Source organism: Gymnoscopelus braueri, assembly GCF_963280865.1.
Source record: "Gymnoscopelus braueri genome assembly, chromosome: 24".
Taxonomy (NCBI): Eukaryota; Metazoa; Chordata; class Actinopteri; order Myctophiformes; family Myctophidae; genus Gymnoscopelus; species Gymnoscopelus braueri.
The window spans coordinates 25,611,049-25,624,407 of record NC_137626.1 but is presented as its reverse complement, the minus strand read 5'-3'; the positions used below and the strand labels follow the sequence as shown (position 1 = coordinate 25,624,407).

The 13,359-nt window shown below is 39.0% G+C and overlaps 1 protein-coding gene across 6 annotated transcripts in view; it reads left to right on the top strand.

The window, feature by feature from the left end:
- Positions 1-13,359, top strand: part of LOC308080795 (paraspeckle component 1-like) — a 37,104-nt gene that overhangs the window by 18,411 nt on the left and 5,334 nt on the right. For 2 of the 6 annotated variants that reach the window (XM_080422791.1, XM_080422790.1), the window contains exons 9-11: positions 5,268-5,316; positions 8,864-9,006; positions 10,231-11,295. The exons of 2 other annotated variants lie outside the window; for them this stretch is intronic. In XM_080422791.1, the coding sequence (XP_080278917.1) occupies positions 5,268-5,316; positions 8,864-9,006; positions 10,231-10,413 (375 nt within the window). In that variant the 3' untranslated portion in view covers positions 10,414-11,295. Of the gene's footprint in view, positions 1-5,267; positions 5,317-8,863; positions 9,007-10,230; positions 11,296-13,359 lie in introns of those variants that run through there. 2 more of the 6 variants (XR_013932744.1, XR_013932745.1) reach the window with 1 other exon arrangement.

Sequence of the window (13,359 nt, the reverse complement as noted above, 5' to 3'; positions counted from 1 at the left end):
CTCAAGACTACCTTGTCCTGTCCTCTCTGTGAAAATAAAATAATAGTTTATGTATCTGGGATGAACATAAATCCTACCTGGGACACAGTCGGAACAAAGATATATTTTGTTTCCCACCTGGAAATAAATATAAACGGAGAAGATTGTCAGTGTGCATATCACCGTCACTGGCAAATGGTGCATGTCTTCCGAGTGTTTGCTGCACTTGCATCTTGTCTGTGTAAAACCAGGAAATGCCAACTCGTGAGAGTTGCATTGTCTTTGTGCCAGGACTCCCTGGGTAGTAGCAAAATCGCAAGTTGTACATAATCTGCACTTCTAGTTACACCAACATTGTTCTTGTCAATTAGGTTTTTTTTTTCTCATATTGCATATAGCTATCTAGAGGTATAGACAGACAGAAAATTGACATAGACAGGCAGACTGACCTTAATTGATCCCACAAGGTAAATGCGGTTGTCATAGCAGCACTGCAGTAAGAAACACAAGACCAATACAGAGAGGGAGAGCTTCATGAATAAAAGAATAAGAGGGTAAAAAAAAAAGCTACCAAAACCAAAGGGGATTTACTGTAGGGTCTCGCTTGGCTCTGCACTTGGATCACCCAGGGTTTGTATAGTGTATGAGCTAGGTATAAATATAAATGTAGTCAAGAGTATACCTGAACAATCTATCCTCACTATTATGGGTAAATGTGTAAATATAAAGTACGCTGTCTAGTTCAGAGAGCCTGGTGTAAACTGGCCAATGCCTTGCATTGCCTAAATAGACAAACTGCTTCACAAGAACAGTGTTGGTTAGAAAAACCTTTATATTTACTATGGACTATACACAGTCTCTAAAAGAAAACAATATGTGCATGTAAAAATAAAAAAAAGAGAAAATATATCAGCTCCAGCTCCCACATCACGTCAGTATGGAACATTGCCAGTGGATTTACGGCTTTCAGTGCAAGTGGGAAAGGAGTTTGTTACGCTTAATGGATTACAATTAATTAGCATATTTTATACATGTAGTTTGCTTTCTTATTTTTATACTTTTCCCTTTAAAACAAATTGTTTTTATTAGGCTGTTTAGTTGATGTTCATATGAGTAGCTGTTTTGTGAATACCATGGTAAGTATTCTTGGGTCAATTACTGTGTTTAAATTGACCCAATTTCCCTATTATATAACCCTACTGTGTTTTAGGTTGAACTCCCTGACTGCATAGTTAACAATTTTATGTATTTACTATTTATACATGACGTTGTATTGCAGTCTTCACAATTATTTAATTTGCATGAAGAAGCTACTTCTACTATCTTTAGTTTACCAATTTAGGCATATTACCCTGATACACTTATGTTATTGTTCTGAGGAGATGCACTAACACAAACTCACATGCTGGCTCATCTGAGACTTGCTGTATATTTCAGGATTCATTTATTTGTATTCTAATGTTCACACAAAAGAAATACTGCATGCTTATGCACAATTAGTTACAGTTATTTTGTTACATTTCTAAACTTGTGCTGTATATACATAGACCATTTCAGGCTATTAACAATAAAGCCTGATTTATACTTTGTTGTGACGGTTGTGTCACACACTGACACTAGACTTTTAAGAAGCTCACAACACGTTGCGTTGTTAGCTTGTTGATCTGTATAACTAGGATCTAACTTAAGTATAACTCAGGCTTAACACTGCTATCTTGTACATTCCAGCCTTTGTGAACTTCCCGTTTGTAATCATGGGATATGACAAACTGAGATTGTATTTATTTATTTGCCTAGTGGTGTAAACAGCTGACAGGATGTTGACAAGTGTTTAACACATCTCCAAGCAACAATATAATGTTGGAAATTAATATAACCCTTGGATGTAGAATTCATTATTACAGTCATACCCATTGCACCTTGCACAATCATTTGTGTTCTATCCATATGATTTTTAAATATAAACTATGGACACTTCCTTTTCATGGCCTTAAAAGTAACCCCACGATTCACATAGAATTGAATTGCTCTCCATGTGCCATTTCTTTAATTTATTGCAGCTTGTTCAAGATATTTAGGTGTCCGGCCAGGTAACCTGTTGTTTTCTTCTTCTTCCTTCTTTCTTCAACCTTCTTTCTCCTTTTTCCTTCCTCTTTCTTCTTCTTTCTTCGCTGTCTGGTTAGGTCATAACTTTTTCTTTGCGCTGATTCAATCAGGCCGATTCGTCTGGTGATGATGAACTATAGCAACCACCTAAAATTTGAAAAATGTAATTAAAGGTCAGCTGTACAATACGAACTACAGCTTTACACCTTTCACTGAAATGTAGGCTCAAACACTTTTAATACACTGCGACTTAGTGGAAATGACTATCCATCACTCAGACTTTTTCTAAAGCTGTAAAACCATACAAGTCTTCAACTTTTGCCAAATTTGCTGTATACTTTTTTAGTCCTGGATGATGAAGTAATTTTTTGTGGTAGTTTTAAATTTATCAAAATGTGCGCCTGTAACACACACAACATTGCTGATTCTAAATGTTGCCTTGAACTGTGAAGTTTTGATCAAAGTACAAACTTTGGATGAGACCGGACTATCCTGTTTGGTGCATTTTTTTGTCCGTTTTTGTTCAGAAAAATAGAAAATGATTAAAGAAAATGTTCAAAGTTACGCATACTACAAGAAAAAAAGTCTTCCTGAAGATGGTGCTACAAAAAAAAAGAATCATCATTAGATATAATATAAGCCATATATTCTATGGCTTTGCAACATACAACAAAATGGCCTAAGTCATGAGAAACCTTTTTTACTTCATGACCAATGAAATTATGAAGTAAATCACTTTTTTTTTACTTTAAACTTTTTTTTTATAGTTCAAATTTCACCAAAATTAGTTTACACCATGCTTAAAATGTTTAGCCTGTAACATGCAAACAACTTAAGTGCTACTGGCGGGCCCGCCCTCCCATTAGTCAATTAGAATTGACGGACCTCTGACATAACCATAAACAAACCCGGTACGCCCATATATAGGGAGGACCACGGCCACGTCACTATGACTCAGACATAACAATCAACATATGGATATCCAGTTGTCCAGAACCGCCGATCCAACTGATATGCCATATATGGGCATGCCAAAATATGGGCATATACTGATGACATCAGGGATCTCCATATATGGGCAAAGGGACAAGGACTGACAGATACAAAGATCTCCATATTGGCATAAAAGGGACACAGACGGAGGTACAATGGGTACTCTGACAAAGCCCCTAACACTATGACTCAGACATATCGGTCGGATCGGCGGTGTGACGTAGTTACACGGCCCGAACCTCTAGTAAAGTAATATTTTCCTAATTCTTTGAGACATCTACAGTACACAATGGTAGGCCTAGATGACTTTGTGGTGAAGTTCAAACTGTTGCTTTGACACTTTTGTGGCAATGTGGCCACGTGTCTCTTGGCAGCTGGTGAGTTCAGGATGAAGTGATGTTTTTTTTTTGTTTTTTTTTTCAATGTTTCGTTGGTGCATGTTTTATCATGTTCTATGTCTGGGGAAAACTTTAGTTCCCAAGGCTCATGTATGCTGGTATAAATTGGTGAATTATGTACTATGTAATGAAAATTTCCTTCCGGACAATTGTAATGTTGGGCTGGTTTGCCTGACTTGAATTAAGTGTGGACAGTTTCTTGAATTGTTAACAGAGTTGTCAAAAATAGTTTCCTTCATTAATGTTTTATTGCTGAGCCAAGCTTAACCCAAGTCAGTGAAATCATTCCTTGCATTTCGTGCAATATTTTATTTGTGTGTGTGAGAGAGAGAAGGGGAGAAAGCAAGAGTGATGTGACTGTTTTATGTAGGGATAGTTTGTGTGTTTGTGGAATCCTTTGCCTTCCTTACTGTGTGATTTTGTGTGCTTGGAAGAATGAATGAGTGCATAATAGTATTTTTTTTGTCTTGCATCTAATGTATATATCTAATCATGAGGTTGTGATATTGGGATGGGTTTAGCAATTGATCATATTAAAACCGTAAGAAAAATTAAAGGGGAACTAAACCCTAGACATTTTGTGAGTTTTCTGCCATCTAAAGGTTACAATTAATCTAAGGGCATGGTTAAACTTATTGCACTGATGTAAGCAACACTGATGCAGCTAAAAGAATATTTACCGTAGTGTGTTTATGCCAAATGACAGTCTGTAGTTTTGTCAATGCTTTCACATTGGCATACTTATCTCTAATATACCCATTATTAAGCTTATTAGCTGCAGCACTGTATCTTACATTACAGTACTAAGCTCAAACTCACAGAAGAGGCTTAAATGCAAAACACCCTGCCTGCGCAGCACACCGTCATAGAGCACCGAAGTCCTGACGTCACTCGTTCATCCCCAGGTTTGCGGAAGTAATTTCTCTATGGAGAATAACATTGGGTCATCTTAGAATCGTCTCATATAAGAATTGTGGTCCAAAAATAAACACCGCGTGTCAGCGTTATTGTCAGGGAGGAGGTTCTGTATCGTTTATGATAGTCAGTCACTTATATTTGATACAGTCTGTTTCTGGCGAAAATGTAACTAATTCGGCGTAAGTAACATTAGCGTTTTCTCACCGTCAGTTGATGCTTCATATCCATAAGAGTCAACCCGCCGGGGTCACTTGTTTATTTTTGGAACACAGTTCTTATTTGACGCGATATTAAATACGTCTATGGGATTCAGAACGGGGGTGGAAAACTGCAAACCAGGTAGACAAACAAAGGATGTGTAAATGACGTCAGACTTCGGCGGTCTATTGACATGCATTGAGTTCCGCCGGTGCGGGCGTTGTACATAGACAATAGTGGGGGCAGCTGTTTTGACATGCGCCAGCAGTGTGTTTTACACTTTAGGGTTTAGTTCCCTTTTACAAATGATTAAAGAAATTGTCATTTTTATAGTTGGTGTATTATATAGTTAATACACTATGCAAACATAATTGTATCCGGACAATTCATTTTATTTGAGGTCAAGGAAATGCTGTACCAGCTAGCTTGTATGTGGTTAGTTGTTTAGACCAGATGGCCTTGTATAAGTTGACATTTTACCCCGTATGTGTAGCCTGTATTGCCCAAACTCTAAGTATGGTGAAATCTCAGCCATATTTGTTAACATAGGCTACCAATTATCCTCAGTAATGCAGTACTATGTGTTAGTTTTTTCTAGTAGTGTATGAGTGTGGCGCGGTCCGTAACGATCGCTGGGAGGCTTTTGTTTTCAAGGTTCTTCTTCACTTCTTCCAGGAAATGAGAATGGGTGAGCTGGGCCCTCGTGGAGCCGTTAATATGGGAGGTAGGGGCATGACCATATAAGGACTGGTCACTACTGAAAATACAAGCTGAGCAGAGAGTGCTCTAATGCTAGTTTTCTCTGTTTTACATCCCAAGTGGCTGCATTTCCGTGCAGTTTTATTCCTCTGTGTACATATTCAGAGTTTTCCTTTTATTTTTTAATGCATCAAAACGGACGTGGAGCCAGTTGGGGTGCAAAACAAAAATTAAACTGGAAAAAAAAAGAACCTGTATTTGGAATATGCAGTAGAGCGCATTATCTGTACTCTGCTGGGTCTATATTGTGTGGGTAGGGGAGCGGGATTCATAGTTAAAACCTTTGTCTGGTCCCTAAGCTCTCATCCTCTGTCATCTGAAGCAAGTAGCAGGTTTGTTGTGTCAGCAAAGTATAATATTTTAAGCAAAATGTACAGGGGCTGAATGTAGCTGAATTCTTTGTAAGAATAAGTTCCAGGAGGTAAAGGACAGGCCAATTGTTTTGACTAAATTTAATATATAGTGTACAAGCTTGCTACTGATCTGCTGTCTGCAGGTCGAGAGTCTTGGGACCAGAGTTAGGCAGGGCCATACTCTTTTCAGAGCTGGAGTCGACTGTCAGAGGTTCATGGTGACTTTTCACCGTATCAATGTTATAATCCAGGACTGCACACCATCACTATCAACAAAGCTACTGTGGGTCGTTTTTAATTGTGTCATTTGTTTTACCTTTTGCGTATGATCACAAACTGCCTCGGAATATTTGCCATACATTGAAACGGTTTCTAACATCTTTGTTTTATTCTGTGTGTGTGTGTGTGTGTGTGTGTGTGAGAGAAAGAGACAGGCTGGGGTGTGTGCTGTGGAACGAAAATATGATTTAGTTTATTGAAATTTTGGCTTCCATTTTGACAATAGTACATGTTTGTCTTACAGTCAATATGAATATATGATTATAGATGTTTTGATTTATATTCCAACAAATTACAATAGTTAAGGTCCTTACACACCGGGGTGATTTTTTTTCATGCGAATAATATGTTTTTTTAAAAAACCTTATAAAGTCAATGCAAGCTTCCACAAAAAGCGTCTTTTAATTATTCGGAACGAGTCCAAATTTTGCGTATATTCGCATATTCGCCGGTGTGTAACCGCCTTTAGACCGCTAAAATGTGTTGGGAGTTTGAGTTTAAATAGTTAGTGTTACATAATTAAATTACAAAACAAATGTAACTGTAATCAGTTGCAATTGCAGAGAAAAATTATTTGTATATATTAATAATTTCTCTTTTCTTATTTTGACAGTAAAAAGCGCCATACTTTTTCAATTTTTTTATTTAGTGTAGCCAATTCCCCCCCCCCCCCCCCCCCCCCCCCCCCCTTCTCCCCAATTTAGTCCTTGATTCCTCCCCACTGCTTTTGTGACTGTGGCTGTTGTATCCTACCGACCCACCAGTGAGGAGCCCCCACCGGGAGGACGTAGAACCTTCGTCCTACTCCTCCCACCCAACACAGCCTGCTGACAGGTGCCGCCCCAGCCCGTAGGAGTAGTACATGCAATGACCAATATCACCCTCCCCGCCCGGCTTCCGTCCCCCGAACAATTGTGTTTGCATAGACGCCCGACAAAGCCGGTTGCACCACGGTGGATTCGAACCCACAACCTCCGTGGTGGTGGTAGGCAGGGACTTTACCACTGCGCCACCCGAGCGTAAAATGCGCCATACTTGTGGGAAATACAGACTTCCAAAGTGGCCCAAAGTATAAGAGAGGACTTCTAAGCAAGGAGTCTTACCCACATAGGGAAGTGAAAGTACAGAGAAAACTTTCCTGATTATCAACTTAATTCCCAATATTCTGATGTGAGGAGATAGAGTGGCAAAAAAAAGTATTATATCCTAGGTCTTCTGTGTAGGTCGCTGAAACGATACATTTAATTTGTATAGCACTTTTTAAAAACAGTGTTAGTGCTCCACACAAGAAATTAGACATGTAGACAACCCCAAGAAGGCAGATAAAAACATTGTAATTGAATTAAAAGGATTAAGCATTAAAAGAAGCTTTGTAAAAGTGCGATTTAAGAAGGATTTAAAACAAGGCACTGACTCGGCAAGCCTGATGGGGAGGGCATTCCAAAGTGTAGCAGCTCTGATTGTAAAAGCCCAGTCATCTTCTGTTTTGTTGTCGTGAAACAATGATGGGAAATCTTCATGAGTGTGTGTATATAGTAATAAATAGATTTTGCACACTATATTATTGATCTCCTCGCACGTAAAGAGCCACAATAGACTGCACCTCCCTATAAAAGCATTGTGTATGTTTTCCAATGTATGAACAGAATTTGTTTTGGATAAGGGTGAATAGTAGAGACTTGAAAAAAATGTGATGGTTAGAATATTTTAATTTCGACTGTAGTATATGTAAGTGCTTTAGGCCCATCACATTTTTGCATCTTGCAGGCAAAGGTCAAGGTAGCACACATGCAGGCAGCATAATGAGCATATACTTCAAGGCAGGTAGCATTACTGTCTGTATCTTACCAGATAATTGTTTTTAAATCTAGCAAGTCGTTAAAACACGTAATGTTTGTGCCATCTCTACTTGTATTATATCACCATTTAAGAACAGACTGATTGGTCTGTTGCATTATGGGCAGTATAATGTAGTAGTCCAAAAGTTTGTTTTGAGTGTGTGTTTCCGTGTGCGATTGTGTCTGTTTGTGTGTTTTCAAGGCATGTATTATATTCAAATATTGGACACCTGTCACTCATTGTAGATATTAATAGCATTTTTCCTTCACTGGATTGCCATCTATATGTACTTCTACTGCAAAGCTCTCATATTTTCTCTAATATACCGCATCTTTTTCTGGGGATGAATGCAAGAAATTCTCTTGTGTTACTGCTATTTCTCTGAACTACAAACATACAGTAGTGGTACAGTATGTTAATGGTGGCGTTTTGTCTGGTTGTGGTAAAATTATGACTTGTCTGTCTATTGTAGGTCTGGTCAAGTTTCCAACAACTACTCTCTTGCTGTCTGACTAAGATGGTGTGCAGTTCTGGGTTTATCTAATATACAAATGTGGATGTTTGCATTTGCCTCAAGTCTTGTCTATCAGAGAACCTCCCACAGCTGGCTCTGCACTAACTAATTAAATATCTAAAATATATTTTACGGCACCGTTACTATTTTAGCCTAATGTTGGTTTTTGGTTAACACGGAATTGTGTATACACATAACTACTCGGCAGATGTTATTCTCTGAATTAGGTTGTACAGTATATTATACTGTATTTATACCATTTTTATTTGTGATCTCATAGCTAAGCAGCCGTTTTAACAGTACTTGCAATGTATAGCAGTGCTTGTTTCATTTATGGTAAATTCCCAGGTACTGTTCAGATGTCTGGCATACATTTTAAACGTTTGTGACCAAAAGCCAACGTTAGCTAGCTTTGTGCGCTTGTTGATATTTGCTCCACCACTCTGAACAAGTTCCTCCGGAGGTGGCTGTGAGTTAGGTTTATTCTTCCTGAGTTACCAAACAATGCTCCATTGTTTTGCGTGTAGATGGCTATAACCCTGCTCCTGCGGGGGCCAGTGGTAACCAAGGTCCCCCTCAGATGATGGGCATGGGAATAAGTGGAAGGGGCGGAGCCACTGGCCCAGAGGGAACTCCAAATATGGGCACGATGTCAGAGAATGGAGCCATGGTAATGTATTGTGCTCATTCTCTCAAACTCCTTGTATGGATTTTAGTTGATAACAATGTGTTTGTTGAAGCAATTGTAATGAACTTTGGAGTTGGCTTGTTAAATTTGTTGTAAAATGCTTATCAGAAAACCAATAGTTTGCAAAAACAGAACATGGCCTAAATTCAGTGCACTCGGAGCTACTCCAAAGGCTTAAAACATTACATTCTAGCACAAGGAAAGAATCCATGTCGAGCCATAAAACAATTTAAAGGTCCTATGACATGCTGCAATGATAAATAACATTTCTGGCTGTAGGGGGCGCTGTTGAAGGAATTTTCACATTAACTGTGGAAAGCCTGGTTTCTATTTACTGTTCAGTGCTCAGATCCGGTCTAGAGCCTGTAAGCTATATCCAGTCATTTCCCCACACGCATACAGACCGTTTCTATGTCTACTCTAAACCGGATCTGCAACATGCAGAGCGAATTGATCCCAGTCTACTTTGACTTGAAATTTAAGCCAGTAACACATTTCGCCATCACCTCTCTTAGTTTCATCCTTAAAGATAAAGTTAAGTGCTTCATAGTGGTGCTGGTTACAACAATGCTGATGTAACTAAGCAATTAAATGTATATATACCTAGATAAATAAATAAAAAGAAGAATTCATTTGCATAGGTGCTAAAACATGGCGGACGGGCAAAAAAAAAGTCCAACACTTGAGTCATTGTCGGGAAGCGGAAGCCTGTTTGAGTAGTACGCATTTTTCAGATATAACCTGACTGGTACAAATAAAACTTAGTGTTCATTTTTTTATCTTATTTTTTCCGGTAGAAGGGATGTTATATAAACTCCCCCAATAAACAGACCAAAAACTAAGAAAAAGGAAAATTAAGTCATAGGACCTTTTTAATTGATTTGGAAGAGCATGAAAAGTCACTGATGTTGTGAAACATTGGATCACTAACTAATGGGTTCATTCCTCTCTCTCTCTGTCTGTTTGGCCACCCATCTTGGATCACGTTTGGATCCAAATTAAACCCCGACTGACGAACTTTGAAAAACTCTGTTGCTGAATGACCTATCATCGCCCAACGGATTCTTTGTTTTCACCACTCACTCTCCAAATATGCCCCAACACACACACTCTTTATCTCCTTCTTTTTCAATCATTCTTTTTGTCATTCTGTATCGGAAAAATACATGCACTTTGACCACTCGGTTTTACTTGACATTGCTTCAGCGTAATGATCGTTTCCCACAAGCTGGATTAATGGGGGCTCGACCAGGGGTGGAGTCACCTCAGCAACAGACACAACCGCAGCAGCAGCCAGGCCCTCAAGTTGGAGGGGCCCCAGGATTTGGCAGGGGGAGCCCCGTTGGGGGAAACTTTGATGGCCCTAACAACAAGCGCCGCAGATATTAAGTCGATTGTATTCGGACAAGGGACTTTTGACGGTTTACAGTTTTTGCATAACTGCCCAGTTTAAATTGAGATTTTCAATTTCCTGCCCTGACACACCATTATTGCCTGCTTTTTTTATTTTGTTTTTATTCCCAGTAAGTTACCGTCCTCTTAACTAGAGGCTGTTGCCTGAAATTCTGTGATTATATAGTTTCTTGTTGGTTTGTTTTGTCAGTGGAGGCTGGGCTCTTGATATTTTATTTGTTATTTTGAATTTGGTAGTTATGACATTAACATAACTATTACTTACATAACAGGCGTATGATGTTTGACCACAGTACCCCACATGCTTTGTAGGAACACTGCTCTGCCTGTATATATTTTTTCACTGCATTTAATTTTTTATTCATCTATTTTTTCTGAAAGTTACAGCATCTGTGGTTGTAAGAGCCATGTACCTGGTTATTTCAGCTTTCAAATAATGGATTCAAACATCTTTAATCTCGTTAATTGATTTCGATTGAATCCATGTGAAAGAAATTGAAGCTTTTATAGCATGTTGAGCGTTTCCCATCTAATTAAACCACTAATATTCTTATAGACTTATACATACTTGCTCTATGCTTAGATAAAAAAATGTCAAGAGGCCTGGATTTGCAGAACTTTTTCAAGGAAACAAAACCAAATGGTACCCAAGAATGCCAGGTTCAAATAGTTCCTTCTAGAACTTATGTATCTAATAAATATCCTCTTTTGGTGTTTTGTTGTGACCATGTTTTGTCAGTAGATGAATATCTTTTCTGCTTTGTTTCCTAAACCAAAAAGCTGTAGCACAAACTACATTAACATCCATCCATGCCGTCATTGAATGTCTCCTCTGCTTTGTTGGTTATCGAAGTGAAATAAAAGACATGAACAATGGAAGGTGTCGTTTCTCTTATGCAAGAATGAAGGAAGTCATAGAGAACCAACTCCACCCCCTTTCTATCAATATATACAATATACACTCACTGGTAGATCTTTTTGTACCGGGTTGGACCAACTGACGTAATCCTTCATTGCATGAATTCAATAAGATACTCAATTTGTGCTAAGGGGCTGAAAGTCTGCTAAGAACCCCCCCCCCACACACACACACACACACACACACACCATTACCACTCTGAACCGTCGATACAAGGTAGCATGGGTCCGTTCTGAATGTCGCAGCAAACATCAGACCAGCCAACGTTTTTCCAATCTTCTGTTGTCCAATTTGGGTGAGCCTGTGCGAATCGTAGCCTCAGTTTCTTGTTCTTAGATGACAGGAATGGCACCTGCTGTGTTCTTATGCTGCTGTAGCCCATCTGCCTCGAGGTTTGACGTGTTGTGCATTCAGAGATGCTCTTCTACATACCTGAGTGGTAATTTTAGTTACTGTCTTTCGATCAGCTTGAACCAGTCTGGCCAGTCTCCTCTGACCTCTGGCATCAACGAGGCATTTTCATCCACAGAACTGCTGCTTCTCTTTTTCAGACTGTCACGGGGCAGCCTGTACCCCACACTCACTCACTCACACTCACAGAAATAGGTTCTTGGTTTACCTTTATTACTATCATCAGTCTGAACTTTATATCAAAAAATAAATAATCTGTACATTGAAACTGTACACACTGTAGGATATTACAAATGAACCTGGCATCTGTCTGCATAACATCTAAAGTTGCTCCCATGTGATTGGCTGATTAGACATTCAATGTGCAGTTAGAATCCAACTCCCATCATGGGTGTCTCCCTTCTCTCTGCCCTAAGTTGCCTGTTTACACTTTGCTGCCTAAATAAAGCACAAAATACCCCCAAAAAGAAAACCCTTAACCTCTTATTGCTCGTGTGTAGACTATTTTCTCCTCCCTCCTTTATTGTATATACATGCCATACATGTCTACCAAGTGCCTAGGATATAGTGATGCCCGCAGTAGTCACTGCTACCAAGGACCCTAACCCAGGGAAATGCTCTGAAAATGGTGTGTGTCAGGATGTTCTCAAATTAATGCTTGTATTAAAGTGAACGGGTGAAGAGATGACAGTTTCTCTTGAGCAATTATATTCATGCAAAAGAATGATTTGTGCATCTGAAAGCTGTGTGTGCCATTTTTACTGTGTGACTAGGAGGTTAGCCGTCTAGAAGAGTGTCTGGTCTGTCTGTCTGGTTGTGTTTGTCTGTCTGTGGATTATCTGGCAAACCCCTGGACTGATCAGTGCCACATTACTTGTGCATGCTGACCAGGCCAAGGAAGTACCTCCATGCATTTTCTTCCCAGATGTCTTATGTTTTGAAATATTGAACTTTAATTTAATAAGTTACTTTTAGTTCAATTACATCATAGATATGTCATAACGACTGACGTCTGAGATTTGGACATTGGAGCCACGCTGCTATTAGATCCTGTCTTGTTATTTAAATTGTAATCATGGCTGGAATGTCATCTTTTAAACGGGTAATAATTTCAGGACAAAGAGGTTTTCATGAGACAATTCATTTTGTGGTTTATTTCCGTCTTCGTCCAATAAAACGCAAAGAAATACTAATAATAATTGATATAATAACGATACATGAACATCAGCTTAACCATTTCCTCAGTTACATTTTATTACTAGCTGATAGTCTAAAGTGAAATGGGTGTAAGACGAAGTGTGTGTGCGTGTGTGTGTGTGTGTGTGTTTAAGTATGTGTGAGCTGAAATAATGTCAACAAACTAAAGAACCAAACCCATGGTTTAAAGTAAGAGTGCTATTGGACAATGGCCAAAGCAGAGTCCCAATGCACAGTAAGCAAATCAGCAAGCAAGGTGAGAGATCTTCATGTTCATAGATGGCCAACCTTTAAAGGACAGAAGTCTAGCGATACATGGGTTTAATCCTATTAAAATTGCCTAGTGGGTGGACTTCCTGTTTATCTGTGTCCCCTTCTATCAAACCAGTCTCTTG